The sequence below is a fragment of the Lissotriton vulgaris genome, unplaced genomic scaffold (genome assembly GCF_964263255.1).
Source record: "Lissotriton vulgaris unplaced genomic scaffold, aLisVul1.2 SCAFFOLD_2347, whole genome shotgun sequence".
Lineage (NCBI taxonomy): Eukaryota > Metazoa > Chordata > Amphibia > Caudata > Salamandridae > Lissotriton > Lissotriton vulgaris.
The window spans coordinates 270,509-294,702 of NW_028248842.1; the positions used below are offsets into that span (position 1 = coordinate 270,509).

The window sequence follows — 24,194 nt, forward strand, 5'->3', positions numbered from 1 at the left end:
AGGTGATCTGAATGAAAAGACAGATATGCCATAATCATGTACAGTGGTGAACGGTCTAGATATCTGAAGAGTATTATACATAACGTTGCCCCTACTCATGCAATTGCATAATTCAAATTGATAATAGACAGTTGGAAAAGTTAATCAATATGGTGAGAAACAAAGTCAAAGAAAGATACTCATTCTGGGTGGGTCTAAGTGACAGCTGGCAAAGATCAATCACGACCGAATATGGAATCGGAAGAGGGCTGCAGAGCCTTGGACTTTTTCATAGGAGTATAGAAGGAAGGCCACAAAACCAGGAGTTGAAAGATGGAGCAAAGGGAGAATAGTTGATAACTTCTCGGTGAATAGGTGAAATAAGTTCAAGAGACACTGAAATTTGTGAGATTGAGAGAAACCCAGCAAGACAGTGGTCAGATATGGTGCAGAGTCCAAAGGGGGTGGTGGGGAGCAAGCTCACCCGCCACCGTAGCAGACGGGAATACATCGAGTCATAGGGATCCTGCGTCAGAGCAGCCACTATTGGTCTGCTATGTGCACCACCCAAAGGATGTTCCGAACCATCACCACATCACAAGTGGCCTAAAGTAAGCAGATGCAGTTGTGCGCTTGCACACCAAAGCAGATGCCGTTAGAAAGAGGTCAATCCCAATAATCGAGAAGATGTTAAAATATATCCAAATCATACATGTCATACATTGATAAATATTTCTAATCATACACATCATAATGATGTAAAGAACTACTGAGATCTTTTACTTTCTTCATTGATGAAATGGTTTCTGCAAAGTGTGTAATTTTGTAGGTCTGTCCCTCTGCATCCCCGGCTTCTGACCTTAGCACAAGATGTGATCTACAGTGAAAGTTGAGGATTGCTGAACCAGGAATCCAGCTTTCTAGTCCCAGCTTCACTACTTGGTAAACATTTTGTGATTAAGGCCAAAATATGTTATTGCCCTCTCCTCTCAGTCTTCTTGACCTCATTACATAAGAACACATAGAAACATTCAAAACACTACTAGTAAACAGCATATAAAAAATATTAACCAAAATTATCACTTCCTCTGCAACAATCGTTATGACATACCTGAAACTCATTTGTCCTTCCCCATGTTTCTTATTTTCATGAAAGGACCCTTGATATGTCTGCCCATTACAGTCCACTAGAATGCCATACCCTAAAATAAAAGACAGCACAAGCCTTATGGTATGCTCTCGGAATCTGTACAGCACATTTCTATCATAGGCATGGAAAACTAGCCATCCAATCAACAATGTATGGTGTTGTCCTTTGATACTAATTTAACTAAGTTAAACACTTTTTCCATGGCTTTTTACCAGCTGCCCAGACATGCACAACTACAATTTTTGAGCAAATGCAAGTTATTCAGCATCACCAAATAAAAGAAGTACATTGAGAGTCAACAAACTGTGCCTGAAAAAGGGGTGGTTTTTGACTTACACACCTTCTCTCATGCCACATGTGAACTCTCCTTCGAATCTTCCGCCATCCTTGTACTGCATGACACCAGTTCCATGTAGTTCCCCGCAGCTGAACTGCCCAGAATAGGTATTTCCTAGAGGGCAAGAAAGTACACAGCTCACACTCTGAATGGACATAGGGCAAGAGGCTTTCACTGGCCTATGTGACCACTCACTGTCCGTGCTGCATTAGGGATATTAATGATGTACCTCCAGTAAAGCATTTGGCAAAAGGAGAATTCTGAATGCATACTCCCCCGAGTCCCTTAAAATGCTGATTTTTATCTAACAAAAACTGTTAAAACTGCAAACAAGTTTCATGTGCTTTCTTAAACAAAACTTAGGAGAAATATAATGACCTGAAACTAGATATGTACACGAGTGAGTTTGCCAAAAGTGAGGTGGGATAGTAGAACATTGTTATACTGGACCCCGTCATAAGTCCGTGAACTCTCTGGACGATTTGAAATGTCAACATTACTAGATAAATAAAATAGCACATATCAAACACAAAAGTTTTGCAGCATTTTTAAAAGCTGAGCTCAGCCCAGCCAATTTTTCTCATCTGAACAGCTGATTGGAATTACCCTTATTGACTCGGGACCAAGTTGTACAAAGAGTATTTTTTAACAAGTGCAAGATCTGTGGTGCGTAAATTGGCAGGGCCTGCCTTTTCATAAGCCCAATTTGAAATGTGATAGGGCACCTAGTAACCCTGCCGGGTATGCGAGCATGCATTAAGGAAGGTGATTTAAAAGAGATAATGTGAGTTGCAAATGGCTTCGCGACTCGGGTCAACACGCAATTCATTGCAAATGACAATAAAAAAAAGGGGGAAGTAAAGGGTTGTCCCCCTTTCTTGAGACACATGGAAATGTAACAATGGTTTGCAATCACTACTCCCATTACAAACCAAGTACCCCTGCCAGGTATACGAGCATGCATTGAGGATGGTAACTTACAAGTGATAATGTGAGTCGCAAATGGCTTCGCGGCTCAGGTCAAGACGGCGATTCATCGCAAGTCCCAATAAAAAAGGGTGAAGTTAAGGGGTGCCCCCTTTCTGGTGAGGCAAGGAAATGTAAGAATGGTTTGCAATCACTACTCCCATTGCAAACCACTGTAAAGGTACAGGCTGCTGAGAGCATGACAGCTTCCACTGTCAAGCTGTAACTGCAGGCATTGAAGGAAGTGGATTGCATTGCCACAGTCCCCCCTCATGTCACTTCACACTGAGCAATACGTTTCAGCATTGCAGTTCATGCCTCTTTAAGCAATGAGGAATAACAACACATTGCTGGAGCACATGTATAGATGGAAGTCAGCTGTCCCTTGCATGCTGCAGTCTTTGCATTCAAAAGCATTAAAATTAGCAATTCTGCCACATGAATATGTTGGTCTCATGTCTGTGAATCCTTGAGAATAGCCTCGTCAAGCTGTGTCTGATTAATACTTTGGGCAAAGCCAAAAAATGGACAAATGAAGGGCCTCATATGTGGCTCTTCCTCTCAAACATGGAACCATGTGTCATGACATGGAGTCTTTTCCATTGATTGGGTCGAATAAAGGCTGCTTTGTGAACCTACCGATCTCATGCAGGAGCCGCACACTAAAGAGTCTCAATGCTGGTCTAGTATTTCTCAGAAATGTGGAGCCCTTCTCGGTGTCTGAAGAACTATCATCAAGGTTTAGGGACCCCCACTCGCTTGCCTATTTTCTGTCTAGTCTATTTTTGCAAAAATCCGTACATCTGCTTATTATGCAATGCAACATTGAGCAAGTGAGGCAATAATTGCTCCTGATCAGCTAACTCACTTCTAAACGTTCAACCAATCAATAAATGACTAATAACAGGGTATGGTAAATCTCAACGAGAATAGGCCGAATTTTAGATAACCATCTACTTGATATATTTTCCCCAAACATCTTTTTTTTTAAGTTTGTGGAGAACAATTGTCTCAGTTTTAATATATTTCCGAGCTTAAGTCGAACTCGTACCAGCTGATAGCTTTATTTAGGAGTACAAAACCACTTTTTAAATTCAGAAAAGTTGGTTTTGAAGTTGAACTCATGAATCTAAGTACTCGTAGAGAGGTTTATTTGTTAATAAAAACTACTCCAGTGAGCAAGAGCGACGCCCTGGAAATCTCTGAACACTAATTTACATTTCTTTCAGTGTTCACAAACTATTTTCCGATCCCTTCCTACTCTGAAAATGGTCGAAGACTTACTCCTGCCAGGAGTAAATCCTTTTCCATGGTGAAAGGAGAGGGGGACATCTTTCAAAGTTGGGGAGGGTCTAGAGGAAGGGGTTTCTCTCCAATGAAAAATAGTTTACCCATGGAGAAAAAGAAAAGTTAGATAGTGCAACAGCACTTGTTCAGCTTTCCCATGTGAGTATCCGAACATTCACAAACATTTTCCAGAATTACAGCGAAACCCGAGACAGGCTTTGTGAATTCATGAAATTAATAAATCTATACTAATGAAAAGTCATTGGACTGAGTGTATAGATTTACTTACAACTTTTTGAGGCTCAGTACACCTAACTTGGATAGCAATAGAAGTTTACAGACAGCAGTGAAAAATAAACGTTGACAACACCAATCTTTTTGGCTTAAATAGAATGAACATATTTTTACCAAGTTTCACACTGCAATTTTATAGCATGGGGATCCGCTTCCTTAAGACACAGAACAGGTAGGGCACAGAGAGCGGTAGCAGTGCCAGCTTCTTTCACACACAAGTTGATCATATGCAGCAGCAGTTCCAGCTTCGCTCACATAAAGAGCACCACATATCTTAGGAGAAGTGTGGCTCACCGTTTAGAGCGGCAGACCCTGAGGCAGTGGTCTGGCCCGGACCAGGGTTCAATCCCCGTTGCGGCAGAGTCTTGGGCTCAATGTCCTCGGACCAAATAATTCTCGCCTCGGTGCCTATTCTAATCATGGGTTCCACTCTGCAACTCTGGGCAATAGCTTGTTTAATCTCCACACCGGCCCTAACAACGCTAGGATGCCTGGCTTCACCTTGGGGGTGCCCAGGAGTGGACACCTCACAGGAACAGGCCAGGAACGGTTCCACAGCGGTATTCGTACAGCGCTTAGAGACCCCCGGGTGATAGGCGCTATACAAGTGCAAATTACATTTACATTTACATATCACAGGCAAAATCAACAAGTTTTCCCAGTCTCGGTTAGGGGAGGTTTTTGGGAAAAGTGCTGCAAAATATACATGAATATTGAGTCAGCATGGAGGGACAAATGCAGGTATTTGTCTATAGAGTAAGACAGAAAGGAAAAGACACCGTTCTGTGAATGCATTTTAAGCAGAAAAAGTCTGTACTTGAGCAGCGGACATGTAAAAGCACTACTTGCACCCATGTTTATGGTAGTGTCGGCCATTGATCGGGTGCAGTTTGTTTTAGTCATTCTCCCTCTCCCCCACGACCCGTCATCTTTTTTTTTGGTGGACTTCCACCAGGTGTTTCATCACACCTGACCACAATTCTATGTGAGGACCGCAGGCAACGATTATGATGTGCTTTCTTTACTTTATTTTAATCTAGCAACCTCTAGAGCATGTCATTGAAACAAAGTAACTTTCCCATAACCACCACGGAAAGGAGTAACATTAATCCAACCAATCAGAGTCCAAGAATGCCTTACGCCCCCTCCTTTTAGATGCTCCAGCATCAATCATAAAAGTCTCTGCTATTTTATATTTTAATATTCACTTAGAGAGGGCTGAGGAACCTCTAACGAAGTATCTAGTAGATTCATTAGCTTCTTTTAACCTGGGGAAAGCTTATACGGGGCCAACCCATACAGCAGGCCACACCATTGATGGCATCTTTTCGAATGCTACAGTAATAGAAGGGTCCCCTCACCCTCAACCAGTCCATTGGTCGGGTCATTGCCTCCTGCCTTACTCGTGCTTCTTTGACTGTGTAAAGGAGACCGCCCTGTACTGTCACAATCCGGAAACAGATGCTGGGGTAGGATTCCCCAGGAGGAATTAAGGAATACCCTTTGGGACTCTAAACCGGAGACTTCGGATTCTGCTACTGAGGGGGACAGGGAGATCAGCACATGGCTCAGGAAGCTGGCAGATCTTGTAGCCCCTAGCTACATCAGCAGTAAGAATGGCCAGAAAGGCCCTGTCAACTCGCTGATTCATGAAAGAATTAGCTTGTGACAGAACAGCGTGCAATAAACTGGAAAGAGTATGGTGCCGTGCGTTTTGGGAATCTGATAAAGTTAAATATAAATTGGCTCTGAAAGCCTATCACAAGAATCTTAAAATAACCCGCAGCACCGTTTACTTACACTGCATTAAGAGGGTTGAGAATGATGGGAAGGAGATCTTTAAGATTGTAGCCAATTTTTCAGACCCTAAAATGACATCCCACCACCGAGCCCCAGCCAAGCCCCATGCTCCTGACTGAGTGACTTTTTAGAGGAGAAAATCTTCAAAATTCAGAAAAAATAGTCTGGGGAGAATAGTATACCAGCAGAGCTGGATTTAGAAGCCCAGAGGACAGGTTACACCCTGCATCAATGGCCATCTTTTTGGTGCCATCGGTAGAGGAGGTAAAGCCTCCTTCTTACACTGTAGATCTGCGTCACAAATAGATCCGATACCGCCCTATGTTCTAAAATCTGTCTCTGATATTATTGCTCCAGTGTATCTAAAGCTATTTGCTAGCTTCCTTGATACAGGCATAGTACCTAATGACTGGATAAGAGATAGGGTTTTCCCCTTATTAAAAAAGGCTGGCACAGATCCAGAATGTTTAGCAAACCTCAGACCAGTCTCCTTGCTGCCAGCAGCTTCAAAAATGCTTGGAGAAATCTATAAACTGACAACTAACTGCCTTCTTGACAGATGTTAATGTTAATGTTAATGTTATATGGGCTTGTATAGCGCACAGCTGCCCCAGCCAAGGGGCGTCCCGGCGCTTCCTGTAAGAGACGTAATCAGAGGGAGGGGTCAGGAGAAGGAAAGAGACTAGCAGAAGAGGTGAGTTTTTATCGCTTTCCTAAAGGACTTCAGGTCCTGTATCCCTCTGATAGAGTCAGGGAGGTCGTTCCAGAGCTTTGCGGCCAGGTACTTGAAGGAACGGCCGCCCATCCTGGATAATTTGATACGCGGTACTGTTGCCAGATTTTGTCTTTCTGAGCGTAACGTGCGTCAGGGAACGTAGTTAGACAGGAGGGGGCTGAGCATGGGTGGAGAAGCCATTTTTAGAATTTTAAAAGCTAGTCACAGTGTTTTGAAATGAATTCGTTTCTCCATTGGGAGCCAGTGGAGTTTAGTGAGAGTACTGGTTACAGATGCGTGGCGGGGGGTGCCTACCAGTGCCCTGGCGGCAGCGTTCTGTACTCGTTGGAGTCTAGCTTTTTCAGCTACGTTGGTCCCTAGGAGGAGGGAATTGGCATAATCCAATCTGGAGAGAATGGCTGCCTGTACTATCGTCTGACGGGATTGGTTGTCAAAGAATCCAAGGATGGGTCTGAGATTTCTTAGAATACCGAAGCAGGTAGCTGCCACTTTTTTTGTGTGCTGAGTAAATTTAAGGGCGGAGTCTACCCAGACTCCCAGGTTTTTTACACAGTCCTTGGGTTCCGGTGGCTGTCCTAGGTCTGCTGGCCACCAGTTGTCCCCCCAAGCTTTAGTGTTTTTTCCTACTACCAACACCTCGGTTTTTCCGGCGTTGAGCTGAAGGTAGTTCGCTGTCATCTATTCTGTGATGTCCACGAGGGTGCGTTGGAATTTTTGGGTACTGGGTCCACTTTCATCGTTTAGTGCCACCACCAGCTGAGTATCGTCAGCGTAGGATACAAGCGATAATCCGTGTCTTCTAGCTACTTCAGCCAGGGGCTGAACATACACATTGAACAGGGTGGGGCTAAGAGCCGAGCCCTGGGGTACGCCCTGTTCAATGGGGCATTCCCTGGAGAGATGGGGGGGGTGGAGACTCGGAAGGACCGGCCCGAGAGGAAGTCTCTGAACCATTCAAGGGCTAACCCTGTTACCCCGACCTCTTTTAGCCTGAACAGCAGGACCTCGTGTGACACCGTGTCGAAGGCAGCACTGAGATCTAGAAGAATCAGTGCTGCCGTTCCACCAGAATCTAGAATGGTGCGGAGGTGTTCAGTCACACTTAGTAGGGCTGTCTCAGTGCTGTGGCCAGCCCGGAAGCCATGTTGAGACCAGTCTAAGATGTTATTAGATGTCAGATGATTGGTCAAGATGTTGTTTACATGGGCTTCTGCTACCTTGGCTGGCCAGGGGAGGAGGGATATAGGTCTAAAGTTTTCGGGTTTATTGGGGTCAAGAGTAGGCTTCTTGATGATAGGTGATATCCAGGCCTGTTTCCACTTGGAGGGGATTATGCCAGTGGAGAAGGATTTGTTGATGATCCCTCGCAGAGGGCCTCGAATGATTTCATCTGCTTCTCGAAAGATTTCAGGTTTGAGGGGGTCTGCTGGAGAGCCGGATTTGATTTTGTTGCAGATTTTCGAAAAGTCTTCTTGACTAAGGGACGGGATACTAGCGAGGTTGGGTTTGTTAAGATCATCAGCTAGGGTGAGTTCTGGGGTGGGGGGAAAGGTGCTGTATATTTTACGGATTTTTTCTAAGAAATAAGAGGCCAGATTGTTACATAGCGTAGGTGAGGAGTTTAGGTTAGCCGTTGTTTTTTTGGTGCTCAATTCTTTAAGAATTTTAAAGACGGTTTTTGATGCGTTGTGGCTATTTTTGATCTCCGTGGCGTAGTAGGTTGCCCTGGTAGATAACAGCCTATTACATCCCTCTCAATCATGATTTAGAGCCCGCCACAGTACAGAGTCCACTCTGTTAGAAGTATCTTAGTCCATCAAATTCAATCTGGATACAGGCCTCAATGTGGCATTGGTACTGTTGGACCTGTCAGCAGCATTTGATACAGTGGATGAAACATCCTGCTGTACAGGCTAAAATATAGTGGTATAACAGTTTCAGCAGTGAACTGGCTGGGCTCCTTCCTTGAAGGTCGCAAGCAGTTAGTCTGGATGAAGCCATACGCCTCGGGAATTAAAGAACTAAAGTGGGGGGTGCCTCAGGGCTCGTCGCTTAGTCCTACACTTCAACATTTATATGTCTCCACTGGCACATGTGGTAGAATCCCACAATATCAAGATCATCTCGTATGCTGATGATACCCAACTCCTGCTCGCGTATGATTAGAAGCCTGAGAGGGCAAGGGCAGCCTTTGCCAACTGTTTGGTAGCACTGTTAGACTGGCTGAAGACAAATAGACTACAGTGCAACCCAGTTCCTACTATTTGGTCGAGATCCCCTCCCTGGCTGGGTCGGGGCTTGGACTGACAATGTTCCTCCACTGCCCCTCCCCCACGCAACAACGGTGGCCAGAAACCTGGGGGTACTGTTTGACTCCCAGCTCTCATTCAGAGTGCAGGTGTCAGCAGTGGTAAAGTCTTGTTTCTTGATTTTTCGCATGCTAAGAAAGTTTCTTCATATGCTTCCTCACGAGCCTCAAATCACAGCGGTTAGAGCATTGATTTTATCTAGATTGAACTACACGAATGTTCCGTACTTGGGCCTCCCGGAATATTTGAGGTTGCAGGTCATGCAGAACATGGCAGTCCGCTTAATATATAAAATCCCGAAGTTTATCTCATTGTCACGTTTCCGAAATAAGCTCCATTGGTTGCCAGTCCATCAGAGTAACCATAAAGCACTGACCCTAAAACGCCAAGTCCTCTATAATCAGGGAACCAAATATCTTAATGACCCTGTCAATGCATACTGCCCTGGGAGATTGCTGCATTCTAGCTCAGCGGGTGTAGGAAGGCGGATATCTGACTATATGGTTACCCCAACTTTTTGCCTAGTGTTTAGCTGGTTTTCGACTTAGTTGGCCTGGGATCCTGCTAATCAGGGCTCCAGGCTATCTGCTCTCACTGTAAAATGGACTCCCTGTACTTTAGGTACATCTCCAATTGGACATTGGGTCACCTTTTGAGCCCCTGTATAGTGTACCATAGGTACCCAGGGCATAGGTGCATCCAAGGCCTACCAGGGGCTGCAGCATGTATTATGCCACCCCTGGCTGGCCATCCACATTGACACAACTGGCTGATCACTCAGCTGGGGCAAGGTCGTGTAATCACCCCTTGCTTAAGTATAGTATCCCTATACCTGCCATTACATATAGACCCATATATACCTATAAGTCACTCCTATGGCAGGCCTTAATAATCCTGGAGGAAGAGTGCTTGGTTTTATGTAAGATGGTGCTCTAGCATGAGCTGAGCCTGTCTGCAGCTTTCGGAACCATGTCCTTATAGCTGTTCTAGGATATAGCCATACCATATACTCGTAAGTGCATTATAATCCTCGGGGTTAATGCTAACTTTGGTTTGGCTTTATCGAAATATGTTGTGTGAGGTGTCAAACGCTTTGGAATACTACCCCCTCGCCAGTTCTGGTGACGGGGGTAGCATTCCACCCTCCTAGAGGGAGAAGACATGTTCCTGTTAATCCCGGTTAAAGTTAAACAGAGCCTCAGCATCACAAAATGGAAGCTGCTGCCACAGATGCAAGTCTGACCTCCTGCTGCTGGGAGTCCTTCCAGCAAGGGAGGCCTGGACAATAGGTTTCCTGTCTCGGGAGGTGCTAGCACCACCCCAGACACGCCATAGTGTATTGGGGCAGGGAGGGCTGAATGAAATGAGACACTGCCTGGGGCACACAAGGTGCTCCATGCATAGCCCAGTTCAAACCAGTTGCTGGGGCACTCCAGCCCCAGCTCTGGTGTGAAACTGGACAAAGGGAAAGGGGTGTAACCACCCCCTTCCCTGGTCCCACCCATAGGAGGGACCTAGCAGGTAATCCAGCCCCTTTAATCAGTATAAAGCTAGGAGCTGAGTCTAGAGACTTTAGATTATCCTGAACTGAAACTTGAAACGAAACTCTGGACCTTCGACATTCTACTGCAACTAGAAGACTGAAGAATCTCCCTTGTGGTCAAGGAGTGACCACCCTGTGCAAACAGGCACCACCAGTGATTTGCCGGTTTGCTTTGTCGACGCTCCCGCCGGAGCCCGAGCACAGAGCTAGACAGGAACTGGACTTCCAGACTTCTCTGACCCCGAGCCACATCCACAGCAAAGCTGAGACCCATGGCGGCGACGAGAGACGTGGGACCGGACACCCTGGAAAACCTGCTTATTGCTAACTGTGCAGCTTCTGAGGCACCCTCGAAGTTGTGCATTGGGGATTGAGAAGCCCCAGCCCTGAGCCACATTTGCATCGACGCACAGCCCTCCACACTCCACGAGTGCCGCGTGGGGCCTGCTGTTGCTATTGAGCTCGACGCGCCTTTCCGGTCACTTGCCCGTTGGCTAGTGGCCCCTCTAAAGGCGATCCATCGAATCTACACCGCTTGCCTGGTTGCTCCAGGCTTGCTCCTGCTTCCCTGAAAAGGAGAAGCGCCCCAGACCTTGCTGGTATGACTCGAAGCCAATATTCGATTCCTGCGTGGGTTGTATTTGCCAAGGCTTGTTGGGTCCAATCTGGGTCCCGACACCGCAGACATCTATATCCATGGTGGGACAGCTCGATTCCAGTGCCTGATCGTCGTCGACGCCTCCTGGACCTCATGGCTGCAGAGACAAGCTTCACGACATCACCTGATTGCTTCACAACATCGCATGGTTCCTTCCTGGTTCCTACCTGGTCACTGGCTAGTGACCCAGACTCTGTCCCCTCTGCTTTCAGGTACTCTTCATCCTCGATCCACCCTTGGATCCAACCGGACACTTCTCTCCTGGTCGCCTGCAGCATCTTTTTACAGGTCTCCATAGGATTCAGCGACTAAACCCGACACCAAAAGACACCTATGCACCCGGCTTCCCTGGGTGAGGTAATGCGAGTACTCCGGTGCTCCTGTGGGTATTAACTATCCAAGTGTTCTAGTTTTAAGTGGCTTTCTCCTAGTCCATCCGGAAGTGTCCTAAATCAACTAGTTTTTATCTTTTATGTTCCCATTGTATCCCTATGGTAACTCGCGTGTGTATTTAGATAGTCAAGTCAAGTCAAGTCATAAAATTTGTAGAGCGCACTACATACCCAGAGGGTTTCAAGGCGCTTAGGAAGGGGAGGAGGATTACTTGTCAAATATCCACGTTTTAAGTTGCTTTCTGAACGCGAGGTGGTTCTGGGTGAGGCGAAGGTAAGCGGGGAGTGAGTTCCATGTTTTAGCAGCCAGGTATGAAAAGGATCTGCCTCCCATGGTGGTCTTGTTAATGCGAGGTACAGTGGCGAAGGCTTGGCTGGAAGAACGTAGTTGGCGGGAGGGGGTGTAGAAGGACAGTCGTGAGTTGAGGCAATCTGGTCCGATGTCATAGAGTGATTTGTGTGCGTGGGTAAGCAGTCGGAAAGTGATCCTCTTATTGATGGGCAGCCAGTGGAGGTCTTTAAGGTGACCAGAGATGTGTTCGTTGCGTGGGATGTCTAATATGAGCCTGGCTGAGGCGTTTTGGATTCGTTGGAGTTTCTTCTGGAGTTTTGCGGTAGTACCCGCGTAGAGGGTGTTTCCGTAGTCCAGTCGGCTCGTGACCAGAGCGTGGGTGACTGTTTTCCTTGTTTCGGAGGGGATCCAACGAAATGTTTTTCTGAGCATGCGAAGAATGTTGAAGCAGGAAGAGGATACGGCGCTGACTTGTCTGTTCATTGAGAGTGAAGAATCCAGGATGACGCCAAGGTTCCGTGCGTGGTCTGTCGGGATGGGTGCTTTTCCGAGGGCTTCCGGCCACCAGGAGTCGTCCCATGCAGAGGGGGATGTACCTAAGATGAGGACTTCTGTTTTGTCTGAGTTCAGTTTCAGACGGCTTTGTTTCATCCATTCGGCAACTTCTTTCATTCCTTCGTGTAGGTTAGTTTTGGCGGTGCTGGGGTCATTGGTGAGAGAAAGGATTAGTTGAGTGTCATCCGCGTAAGAGATGATGTTGAGGTTGTGTTGGCGTGCGATGGTTGCGAGGGGGCTCATGTATACGTTGAAGAGGGTGGGGCTGAGTGAGGATCCTTGTGGTACGCCGCAGATTACTTCAGAGGCCTCGGACTTGAATGGAGGAAGGCGGACTCTCTGGGTTCTTCCGGTGAGGAACGAGGTGATCCATTCAAGTGCTTTTCCTTGGATTCCGATGTTATTGAGGCGTTGTAGAAGGGTGCTGTGGCAGACTGTGTCGAAGGCAGCGGAGAGGTCGAGGAGGATGAGGGCGACTGTGTCTCCATTGTCCAGTAGTGTTCGAATGTCGTCTGTTGCTGCGATGAGGGCGGTCTCAGTGCTGTGTTTTGCTCGGAAGCCAGATTGTGAGGGGTCGAGGGATTTGTTGGCTTCGAGGAAGGCGGCGAGCTGGTTGTTGACAGCTTTCTCGATGACTTTGGCCGGGAATGGAAGAAGCGAGATGGGGCGGTAATTTTTGAGTTCGGTAGGGTCCGCTGTTGGTTTTTTCAGAAGGGCGGTGAGTTCAGCGTGTTTCCAGTCTTCCGGGAAGGTGGCGGAGTTGAAGGAGCAGTTGATGGCGTCTCGGAGGTGCGGTGCTATGACGGAGTCTGCTTTGTTGAAGATGTGGTGAGGGCATGGGTCTGTGGGGGATCCTGAGTGGATGGAATTCATCAGGCGGATGGTGTCCTCAGTGGAGATTGGGTTCCAGTCGTTAAGGGTGTTCACGGGGGGAAGATGATCAGCAAATGGTAGGGTGGGTTGGTTTCCGGGTTGGTTGTCAAAGCTGTTGTGGATGTCTGCAATCTTGTTGTGGAAAAAAGAGGCTAGGGAGTCGCATAGGGTTTGAGAGGGGGTGATATCGTTGGAGTTGGCTGAGGGATTGGAAAATTCCTTGACGATGTTGAAAAGTTCCTTGCTGTTGTGGGCGTTGTTGTCAAGTCGATCCTTGAATGCTGTTTTCTTGGCTTTTCGGATCAGTTGGTGGTGAGTGCGGGTGGCGTTTTTGAAGGCGTCCTTGGTGCTAGTGGTTGGGTCTTTTTTCCAGGCCTTTTCAAGGGAGCGGCAGAGTTTCTTGGACTTCTTGAGATCATCGTTGAACCATGAGGCTTTTTTGCTGCCAGGTTTGCTTTGACGTTTTTTCAGTGGAGCTAAGGTGTCGGCGGTGTTGGATAACCATAGGGTGAGGTTGGCGGCGGCTTCGTTAGCGTTAGAAGAGAGGGCTGGGGAGTTTCGAAGGAGCGATGCGGAGATTTGGTCCGTGGTGATTTTGTTCCAGTGTCTTTGCAGGGTAGGTTGGGGGTGGTTGATGGTTTTCGGCTTGTTGTAGGTGAAGTGAAAGCAGCTGTGGTCAGTCCAGAGGAGATCCGTAGTGTGGCTGAAGGAGACATGATTGCTGGATGTGAAGATGGGGTCGAGTGTGTGACCTGCGATGTGGGTGGGGGAAGTGACCAGTTGTTTAAGTCCGAGGTTGGCGAGGTTGTCCAGGAGGGTGGTGGTGTTGCGGTCGTTGAACTTTTCAAGGTGAAAGTTGAGGTCTCCCAGAAGGATGTATTCTTTGGAGGGGAGCGCGTGTGGAGTGATGAAGTCCGCGATGTCTTCACTGAATTTTGCGCGGGGTCCTGGTGGTCTGTAGAGGAGAGTACCTCTGAGTGTGGTTTTGGGGTCGATGTGGATCTGGAAGTGAAGGTGTTCGGAGTTGGCGAGGTTGGCGTCAGAGCTGGTTGAGATGCGGATTGATTTCTTATGGACGATAGCGATTCCTCCTCCTGTGTGGCTGGTACGGTCTTTGCGAGTGATCTTATAGTCTTCAGGGATGGCAATGGTGATGTCAGGGGCGGAAGAGGCGTTCATCCATGTTTCCGTAAGGAAGGCGATGTCCGGAGAGATGGTGTCTAGTAGATTCCATAGGTCAATGGCGTGTCTGTGGACTGATCGGGTGTTGAGAAGGATGCATTGTAGGTTATTGGGGTCGGGGATCTGTGGTGTGGTCGTAGCGGAGATGTGGACGGTGCCGATGAATTTACAGGAGTAGCATGAGAAAGGTCCATGGGTGTGTCCAGGAGCGGCTTGGACGCAGTTGGGGGCGCGACCGGGGTCAAGGGCTAGGAGGGTGGCGGCATCGTAGGTAATGCGGGAGGGCTGGGGAGCGCGAGGGGCAGGGGGTCTGGCGCTGGGCGCGGTCCAGGCGCGGACGGGCGTAGACGGGCTTACCTTTGGCGCACCTTCGGCGCGGATTGGGCGCGATCGCTGCGCGTAAACGCTGCGCTCGGGAACAACTGTCATATATGGATGGTGGAGGGGGAGGGGCGAGGGCGGTTCAGCTGGGAGGCGGGACGGGCTTGAGCGAGCACAAACAACAACACCCAAAATGGCAGCGGAGGGGAGGGTGGAGAACAGCGCTGGGGACAGTCGCGCCAAATGTGGAAGGCTCTGCGCAGGTAGAGCGGGTCAGGGGAACACAGGTTCAAGAGATATTGGCCAATCGCAAAAAAGTATAATCGGAGCAGCGAGCAGGCCAGCACAATGCCAATAAACAGAAAGAACAATCAATTAAGTGCGGAGCAGCGAGCAGGGCAGCACTGTGGTAGAGATCAGAAATGTAATTAATGAAATGCGGAGCAGCGAGCAGGCCAGCACAATGCCAATAAACAGAAAGAACAATCAATTAAGTGCGGAGCAGCGAGCAGGGCAGCACTGTGGTAGAAATCAGAAATGCAATTAATGAAATGCGGAGCAGCAAGCAGGCCAGCACAATGCCAATAAACAGAAAGAACAATCAATTAAGTGCGGAGCAGCGAGCAGGGCAGCACTATGCTAGGAATCAGGAATGCAATTTATGAAATGCGGAGCAGCGAGCAAGGCAGCACAGGCTTGTACAACGATACCGGGTCTCGCCAGGGAGACTAGGGAGCGACCACTCAGCACGGCGGTGGAGAGGGGATCACAGCGCTTTTGGGTATGGAGGCGCTGGATATCGTCAGTGGGAGGGCGGTTCAGCTGGGAGGCGGGGCGGGCTTGAGCGAGCACAAACAACAACACCCAAAATGGCAGCGGAGGGGAGGGTGGAGAACAGCGCTGGGGACAGTCGCGCCAAATGTGGAAGGCTCTGCGCAGGTAGAGCGGGTCAGGGGAACACAGGTTCAAGAGATATTGGCCAATCGCAAAAAAGTATAATCGGAGCAGCGAGCAGGCCAGCACAATGCCAATAAACAGAAAGAACAATCAATTAAGTGCGGAGCAGCGAGCAGGGCAGCACTGTGGTAGAGATCAGAAATGTAATTAATGAAATGCGGAGCAGCGAGCAGGCCAGCACAATGCCAATAAACAGAAAGAACAATCAATTAAGTGCAGAGCAGCGAGCAGGGCATCACTGTGGTAGAAATCAGAAATGCAATTAATGAAATGCGGAGCAGCGAGCAGGCCAGCACAATGCCAATAAACAGAAAGAACAATCAATTAAGTGCGGAGCAGCGAGCAGGGCAGCACTATGCTAGGAATCAGGAATGCAATTTATGAAATGCGGAGCAGCGAGCAAGGCAGCACAGGCTTGTACAACGATACCGGGTCTCGCCATGGAGACTAGGGAGCGACCACTCAGCACGGCGGTGGAGAGAGCACACGCTTCCCGTGGGCCTCCTGCTTCCTAACCTTTGGTAGTCCAGTGTATCCCCAGCGATTCCCTAGGCCCCAGGCCTACTCCCTGTTTGTGACGTGGTTCTTATACCACTATTTTAGTACATGGTTTGCAAGGCCCCTAGGGCTTTACTGTATTTTGTGCAACTTATTGAATGATAATTAAGTAACTTGTTATGTGCTTTGGCCTCTGACCTCATAAAGAGTTCAGAGGGGTTGTGTTAGTAATAAATACATATACATTTTATATATAACCTGTGTGGTGTCCTTTCATTTGGTATTAAAGGGGTTACATATGGTAAAACAGCTGGCTTCACATGCTCTCTGAAGTTTTAGCCTAAGACTGCTTTGTCCATGCTACCACTAGGATAGCTGGTCTATAAGGTTGACTTTACAACCATCACCATAAGGGTTGTTTGGACTGATACAGGGTGCCCACTAGAATAGTGGACTTCACATATCAGGCCAACTTCTCATAGCAGTCTCATTGTAACCCCACGTTTCCAGAAACATCGGAGTGGTGGCTCTTCCTTCTCCATCAAGACAGAGAATATGTGGAATACCCTACCAGACTATCTCTGACAGATCCCTAAAATACAAAAATTCAAAAAGGAGTTGAAAACATTCCTATTTAGATCCCAAGGGAGAATATGGGCATTGGCTCTGTGACTATTTGCCGGCGGCATATCTAAAAGCACAGGGGTAGTCGTGTGCTACAAAAAATAAAAAAAATAAAAAACAGCAAGTATTTCAATGGACAGCTTACTAGAGTTTGAACCATTGCTCCAGGGTTTTCTTTGTTCAAAAAGTCTCTCCATGCAAAACAACTGCATTTAGTGATGCATCTCTTTACTTACTCTTTTAAACTCCCAACCTGTATATGTGTTCCATGTTTTCTCCCATTCATGCCCTTCCTTCCCTTTCACTGAAGTCATGGAATTTCATGTTTACGTAATCGCTTATAAACTGGCGCTAATGCACTGTACTGAGCCGGTGCTTTTTAAAACGAAATGCAAGATCATCATAATCTAGGTATGCACAACATAGTTACAGCAACAATCAAAAACACAACCACATGCTTTGTTCACCAAAACCTTCTTAGAGTTGATTATATAATGGAGATCATAACACAGATAAGGACAGCCGAGCCCAGAATACAAGGAGATTCGGCACCAGGACATCTGCAGCCCAAATTGCTAACTGATAACACTGGACCGGTGCACACAGGCACTGGTTCCCACTGAGAACTTCGTCAACGGCAAACTTCAACTTTCGTGACAAGCTATCATCCACTACCAGGCCTGTGAGAAGTTTTCCAGGGCCTGGGTCAAAACAATTTGAGGGGGCCTTTCCAAGTTCTCCCCAAACCATACTTGTGATTATCCAAGGCATCTCCAGCATCTGTCGCCATCTAGTTACTGGACCATGTTTAGATTAGTAAACAGAGAGGCTTGCCTACAAATCTATAAGTTAACCCATTGCATGCGCCGCGAATTTTCGCGCTGTGCGGGTGATTTACATAGTGGGCGGGATTCGGACGGTCCCCGCCCATCATCAGCACTCGCCCACCATGACGCATGACGGCCGGGGGCCGTCATGAGCATGCAAGGGGTTATTCATTCAGTAGGAGTGTAGAGCCCTGGAAAAGCAGATAACCTGGGACATTATGCACCCTCTGCCCTCCACATATGATGGTCCTGTTGCCTACTGCAGAGATCTCTAGCCGTCTAAAATCAGGAAACAGTAGCTCAGCTACATGTGCCTTGTCTGCATCAACCTGTGAGCTCTGCTATTAAAGGTTTTATGAAGTACTTCAAGCTTATGTGTGTGAAGGCACATCATGGATTTCATATAAAGTACTGAGTTTCACTTTTAAGGATGTTGGCTCTTAAAATGTATGCACTGTGCCAACGTTTTGACAACATGCTGTGTTATGAGAGAACATCCTGCTCTAGATGTTCAGTGTTTTAACAGGCAGTGGTTTCCTCATTCACTAGGCACCTGCAGAGAAGTGGGGGTTGAACACCTCTAAACACACCCCTCTGCCAACCACCAATTTAACTCATGCAGCTCCCATTATACGTCAACTCCTAGTGAGTGGTTCTCTCTCTCACAATCTGTATCTTTGTGCACTTTTGCCTGGCTTCGTTAGCCAGCAGCAGGGCAGATTTAAAATCTTATTTTTGAGGGGGGGGGGGGGGGGGGGGAATCTCATAGATGGTCTGAATGTTCAACAAAGTTCCCATACAAAGGGGCCGATTACGAGTATGGCGGTCTTTAACCGCCAGACTCATGGTGGTGCAGCAGTAGCGGTCCTGCGGCTGCCGTATTATGACGTGGCTTGTTGGACCGCCACCGCTGTTTCCTGGGTTGGCGCACAGAACTATTTAATATGCAAGGCTGGTCCGCCGAGCATATTATGAGTTTCCCCTCTGCCAGCCTTTTCAGGGTGGGCTCGCCGCCATGAAAAGGCAGGCAGAGGGAAAACAAAGGGGACCATACAGGGCCTCCATGCCCCTGCCCCCTTGGGGATGCATTCAGGTGGGCACAATATGTGCCCCCCCTGTTTGCATGCACCCCAAGTTCCAGGGCGGCCTGGACTTCACAGTCCACATTGCTCTGGAACTTCTTTTGCGTTCCCACTGCGGTGCCCGTTTTCAGTGCACCGCCATGGGGACGGAAAAACAAAAAGACAAAAAAAGCCCACCAGGAACGAATTGTACTCATAATCTGGTGGGCCGCCCCTGCACAGCTTTGGCGGTGCTGAGCTGGCGCAGCGCCGCCAAAATCGTAATTGGCCCCAAATTTTGATTTCATCTGAGAGGCTACGGTGAAGAGCAGTAGCATCAGCGAGATGGACACTACTTCATCTGTGCTACGCAGTGCAAACCTTTGACACTGATCTTGCATCAGTGCATATTTAATCTGTAATAGACTGTTCAGAGCTAACAGATGTAAACAAAGAACAACACTAAGTTGGTCTGTTACACACATTCTTCCAACATGATGAGTGTTTATGTTTCAGGGAATAGTATTTCTTGTTTGCATCACTGGAAGCTTTATCCAACAGGCAAAGTTGCAGAGCAAGTTCACAACCACTAACAGGATATGGAAATGACAACCTTCTTGATCACTATGGGGGCTAAGCAAACGAAAGGAAAAATAAGTACTTTCTACTATTGAAGTTAACTGAAAAAAACAAAGGTTAAAAGAAAGTTGTAGTTTGGTGAAAATGTCAGTCAAAACATAATGTTTTAAACAAACTTGTGCCCTAAAGTAACTGTAACTCATGCCCCTGCCATGCACAATGTTGTCATCAATGATAGGTCACTAAAGATATCCTGGGGCCAGTCCTGCTGGCAACAGTGCCTCGACTGTCAGGCGATCCCGAAAGTGACTCTTCCAGATTCAACTCTTCGATCACGACTGCTATGAATACAGTCAGACCTTTACCGCATGCGCGCTAGCGGGTTTTCCTGCTGTTCGCTGAATTTTGAAAATCGCGGGTAACGTGACAAAGCCAGCTCGTCATCCACGTACCGCAGGTAACGCCCATGACGAGCTGGCTTTGTCATCCCCGTCGAAGGGGTTAAGGTCAGTTACTACTTCCAGAGGCACATCTTCAGCCCCTTGGTTCTCTGCCGAACTTAGAGTGGAAAACAGCAGCTGCAAGAGGTTAGAGCGCTGTTGGAGAAAGTCCTATAATCTGACAGACAAAAGTGCCTATAAGGAGGCCTTGAAGAAAATCCAAAAACTTGCGGTTTAAGAGGAGGGAACATTTTGTTAGATGCATGGAGAGTTCTGAGAACGCCGTTAAGGAAATCTTTAAGATTGTAAAATCCTTTACTAAACCGTCAGCGATGGATAGTACTATCCACTCCTCCTATACCCTGTGCACAAGCCTGTCAGATTTCTTTGAAGAAAAATTACAAAAACTGTATTCCTCGTTTCTGGCTGTGACAGGGACCGCTGCCAATAATCAGCCCCTAACTCCCTTCAACGCCCTTATATCTTTCTCGGAATTCCTTCCAATAACAGCTGAGGAATCATTGTCTGAACTTCTGAAATGCAAATCGGGCTCTCCTGGGGACCCTTGCCCTTCTCGGTTTTTCAGATCAAGGGCCCCCTGGCTAAATCCTGTACAGAACCAAATCTGGAACTCCTCATTTAAAACTGGCAATTTTCCGGCCATTTGGAAACAGGCATTTTTATTACCATTGTTGAAGTAATCTAATGCTGACCCTTCGTGCTCAGCAACTTTCAACCGATCTCCCTGCTGTCTGCACCCGCTAAAATCTTGGAGAAACTGACTCAGCGACAACTAGCCGACTATGTAGAAGCTAATGGCCTCCTACATGACTCTCAGTCAGGCTTTTGGTCTGGTTACAGCATGGAGATAGCTTTGGTAGAAGTGGCCAAGTCAGTGAGAGTGACAGTTGTCAGCGGTGCATCAGCCACAATAGTGCTGTTGGACCTATCAGCAGCATTTGATACATTCGCAAATTCAATCCTGCTGGAAAGACTAAGTCATCTTGGGGTTCGGGGGGTGGCACTCGCCTGGATCTGGTCGTATCTTGAAGACCGCTTCCAGATGGTTTTTCTCCGTCCATTCTCTCCTTTACAGCGCAAGCCCGGTAAATCTCTTCAGCCTCTTTTGGCAAATGAAGAACCATCAGGAAATGCCTACATTTCTTGCCGGAAGAGAGCCGTAGGATTACGGTCCATGCATTGGTGACCTTCCTGCTGGGTAATGCCAACAGCCCTTACCTGGGGTTGCCTGCCTACCTCATTCACAGCCTATAGATGGTCCAGAATGCGGTGGCAAGGCTAATCCAACGGGTCCCCTTTCATCATCATATTTTTCCGCCCCTGAGACAGCTACACTCGCTGCCGGTGGCCAGGAGGATAGAGTTTAAGGGTCTAACCTTCGCCTTCCGAGCCGCAAGTGGTAGGGGCCGAGGTTACCTCAGGCAGAGGCTCAGCCCATTTGGACATGAGCGGACCCCGAGATCTAATCACCTGTGACTCCTCTGCGACCCGCGATATGCCAAGTCCCGACAAGGGGGCAGGTCCTTTACGGTAAGGACCGCCAAATTGTGGAACGCACTGCAAAGCCATTTGCGCCTGATACAAACAGAACATGAGTTTAGGAAGGCCTTGAAAAACTTGGCTTTTTAAGCAGGGGTAGTATTATTAACTGATCTTTCTCTTTAGCCTGTTCTTAGCACCGGAACACCTCTGGTGAGGTAGCAGTGTGCTTTACAAATGGCGATTGATTGATTGATGATGTCACTTCTGATTTTGCAGTGATGTTGTCAATGATGTCACAGAACATGTCATTAGTGATGTAATATGTGAGGTAATTAGCAGTACATCGGAAGGGCGTGAGTTACAGTTATTTTAGGGCACGAGTTATAGTAGCTTGCGATAACTATAATTGGTGATTTTAGTGCTTTTATTTGTTTAAAACAGTATGTTTTAACTAATATTTTCCCCTAACATAACAGCCCTTTAACCTTCGTTTTTTCAGGGAATTTCCAAGGTTTTTTTCATTATAAAGGAAGACATTTCACAATTTCTAAGAAAAACATAACTCTAACCTTTAGTTATTACAGTGCATTTTTATGTTTTTTTAACGTATGATGTCCCCCACCACATAAAGGATGCCCTATGGTGATGCCCTGCACCTAATACCCACAGGCGCCCCACAGCCTATAGTGTATGGCCTTCAACAAGGCCCTGCGCTCAACCCTCTGCGGGCACTCTACCCCTGCAGTGCCTACATCTGTCATGGAGTGCTTTAAAATACATATGGTAAGCTCTTTTCGGGTCATGAATTTAATGAACCAGAAGACCTTTTTTTGTAAAGAAAAATTGTTGTGAGGGGGTACTGCACTCCCTGCAGCTCACCAAAGCACTGAAAATATTCTAGGGGCACCACCAGGAGGAAAAAATATCATTTTTTAAATCCCTAGTGCAGGAGCAGTGATTAATAAATAGCAGTCCTTCTTCTTTTTTAAAGCTTTTTTAAAAAAAAATGTTGATGCCCAGTTCCTATCAACCCAAAGGCCCCACAACCAGCACCCACATCAGCGGACTCTGCCGGCTTTCAAGCCACCACCGTTGTGGGAGCCACCATTTAATTTTTTTATTTTTTTTATTTGTGTGCCCACCTGGTGCACCAACAACTTGCCATTCGTTGGGGGCTGTAGGGCAGCCCTGCAGCCCTTGCCGGCTCCCCAGCCATCACCATGATAGGAGGCAAACATTTGAATGAATTTTTTTTAAGTGGCTCCACATCAAAAGACAGGGCATCCACAACATACCATTCATTGGGGGTCACGGAGGGACCCCACCAGTGCCCCTGCAGCCCTAGCTGGCTCCCCTGGCCAGTGTCCATCATGGTACTGGCAGGAGCAAGCTCAGTCACTTTGCTTCAATCAGGGCAGGAACATCATTTTTCTGTGCTGCCGTCTGGGTGGGAGTAAAGGTGTGTTCCCTGCCCAGAAGAGTGTGGGCAAGATATTCCTAAACTCTCCCAGGCAGGGAAGTGCATTATCCTGGGGAATGGGGTGCCCGGAACACTGCTGCCATAAGGCCCTGGGGGATGGGGTCCCCAGGGCCATAGAATTGCACAGAGAGGGATGTCCCAAACCCCTCTCCCAATTTAAGAAAAAAACTTTTGCCACTGGAGGATGGAGTCCCGGTGACCTAAAAGAGCTTGGGGAGCAAGCCCCCTCCCCCAAAAAGTAAAGTGGCTCTATAGGATGCTGTCGCCAGGGTCTGAAAAAGGCTTGGGGAGGGGGATACACATCCCCTCCCCAAATAAGTAAAGCGGTCCTGGGGGGATGGGGTCGCTGGGGCATGATAAAGGCTCAGGGAGTTAGTGCTCGCACCCCACCCCACCCCCAAAATAAGGACAGTGCCCCTGGGGATGGGGTCGCTGGGGCTAAGAGAAAGGGGTCGCTGGGGCTAAGAAAAAGGTTCAGGCAGTGGAGGTCGCCTTCCCCCTGCCCCACAAAAAGTAAAGTGGCCCCAAGGATTGGATTGGACTCCCGGGGCCTGATAAAAGGCTCTGTGAGGGGGGTCACATGCCCTTCTCCCCATAAAAAAAATAAAAGCACTGACTATCAGATCACTGGCTCACCCTGAGGTTATTTTCTTTTTTAAAGGGCTGGAGTCACCTTTTTAAAAATAATGTAACACTGTAAATTCACAGTAAAAGGCCTACAGGGGGAATGGTGGCCCCCTATATGTTTCTTTTAACATTTTTTGGTGAGCCAAGGATGAGTCCTCGAGTCCTAAAATGTCTGCCGTCTCATCTTTGTTGATGTAGTTGCAGCCGTTCTGAGAATATCTTTTGATCTGTCAGATCTGCAAATCCTACGCAGTGTACCATATACAATTATTTCGAACCTTAATTTCTCAAAAACTACTGAACATATTTACACCAAATCCCAAAAAGCACACTTGCTGGGCCAAGATCTTGCTTTCTGTCAAATGTGGTGCAATTATGTTCAGCCGTTTTTGAGTTATCGCTGAAAAATTATTTTTTGCGAGCACTATTTTTATCAGCCCCCACTTGAAGGATTACCCCAAAACTTTTCAGGAAGAAGCTAAGGTGGGGGGGTCAGATTTTTTGGGGAAAGATTGTGAAGATAAGTCAAACAGTTTTTTGCAACAACATGAGTTACACATTGAAAAATCTAATCATATATAAAGAAAACTATGTAAAATATCATGTGTGAAAACCAAATCATTACAGAAAAGAGCCTACATAGTTTACTTGGCCTCCAAGCCAAAGGGAACAAATGGCCCTGGAAGCTCCTGGGCACACATAATCACCGGACAATGATAATGGTATCCGTCATTCACATAATTTAATTTAAAGAATCGGTCAGAAAAACAGTGTCCAATATCTCCATAACATAACATAACGTGTGTTTGTAAAGCGCACATTCACCCGTAGACTTCTTGGCGCTGTATTAGGGATGGGTATTGTTACCCAACTCAATGGTACTCATTTTATCGAGCTCAGATGGATGGAAGGCTGAGTGGACCC

The 24,194-nt window shown here is 47.3% G+C and overlaps 1 protein-coding gene across 1 annotated transcript in view; it reads right to left on the reverse strand.

Annotated features, from left to right (window-relative positions):
* LOC147663798 (MORN repeat-containing protein 1-like) overlaps positions 1-24,194 on the reverse strand; it is a 313,512-nt gene that overhangs the window by 229,371 nt on the left and 59,947 nt on the right. Inside the window, exons 4-5 of the mRNA XM_086950197.1 lie at positions 1,470-1,580; positions 1,091-1,181 (exon numbers count right to left, since the gene is read on the reverse strand). Of these exons, the coding sequence (XP_086806323.1) occupies positions 1,091-1,181; positions 1,470-1,580 (202 nt within the window). The remainder of the gene's footprint in view (positions 1-1,090; positions 1,182-1,469; positions 1,581-24,194) is intronic.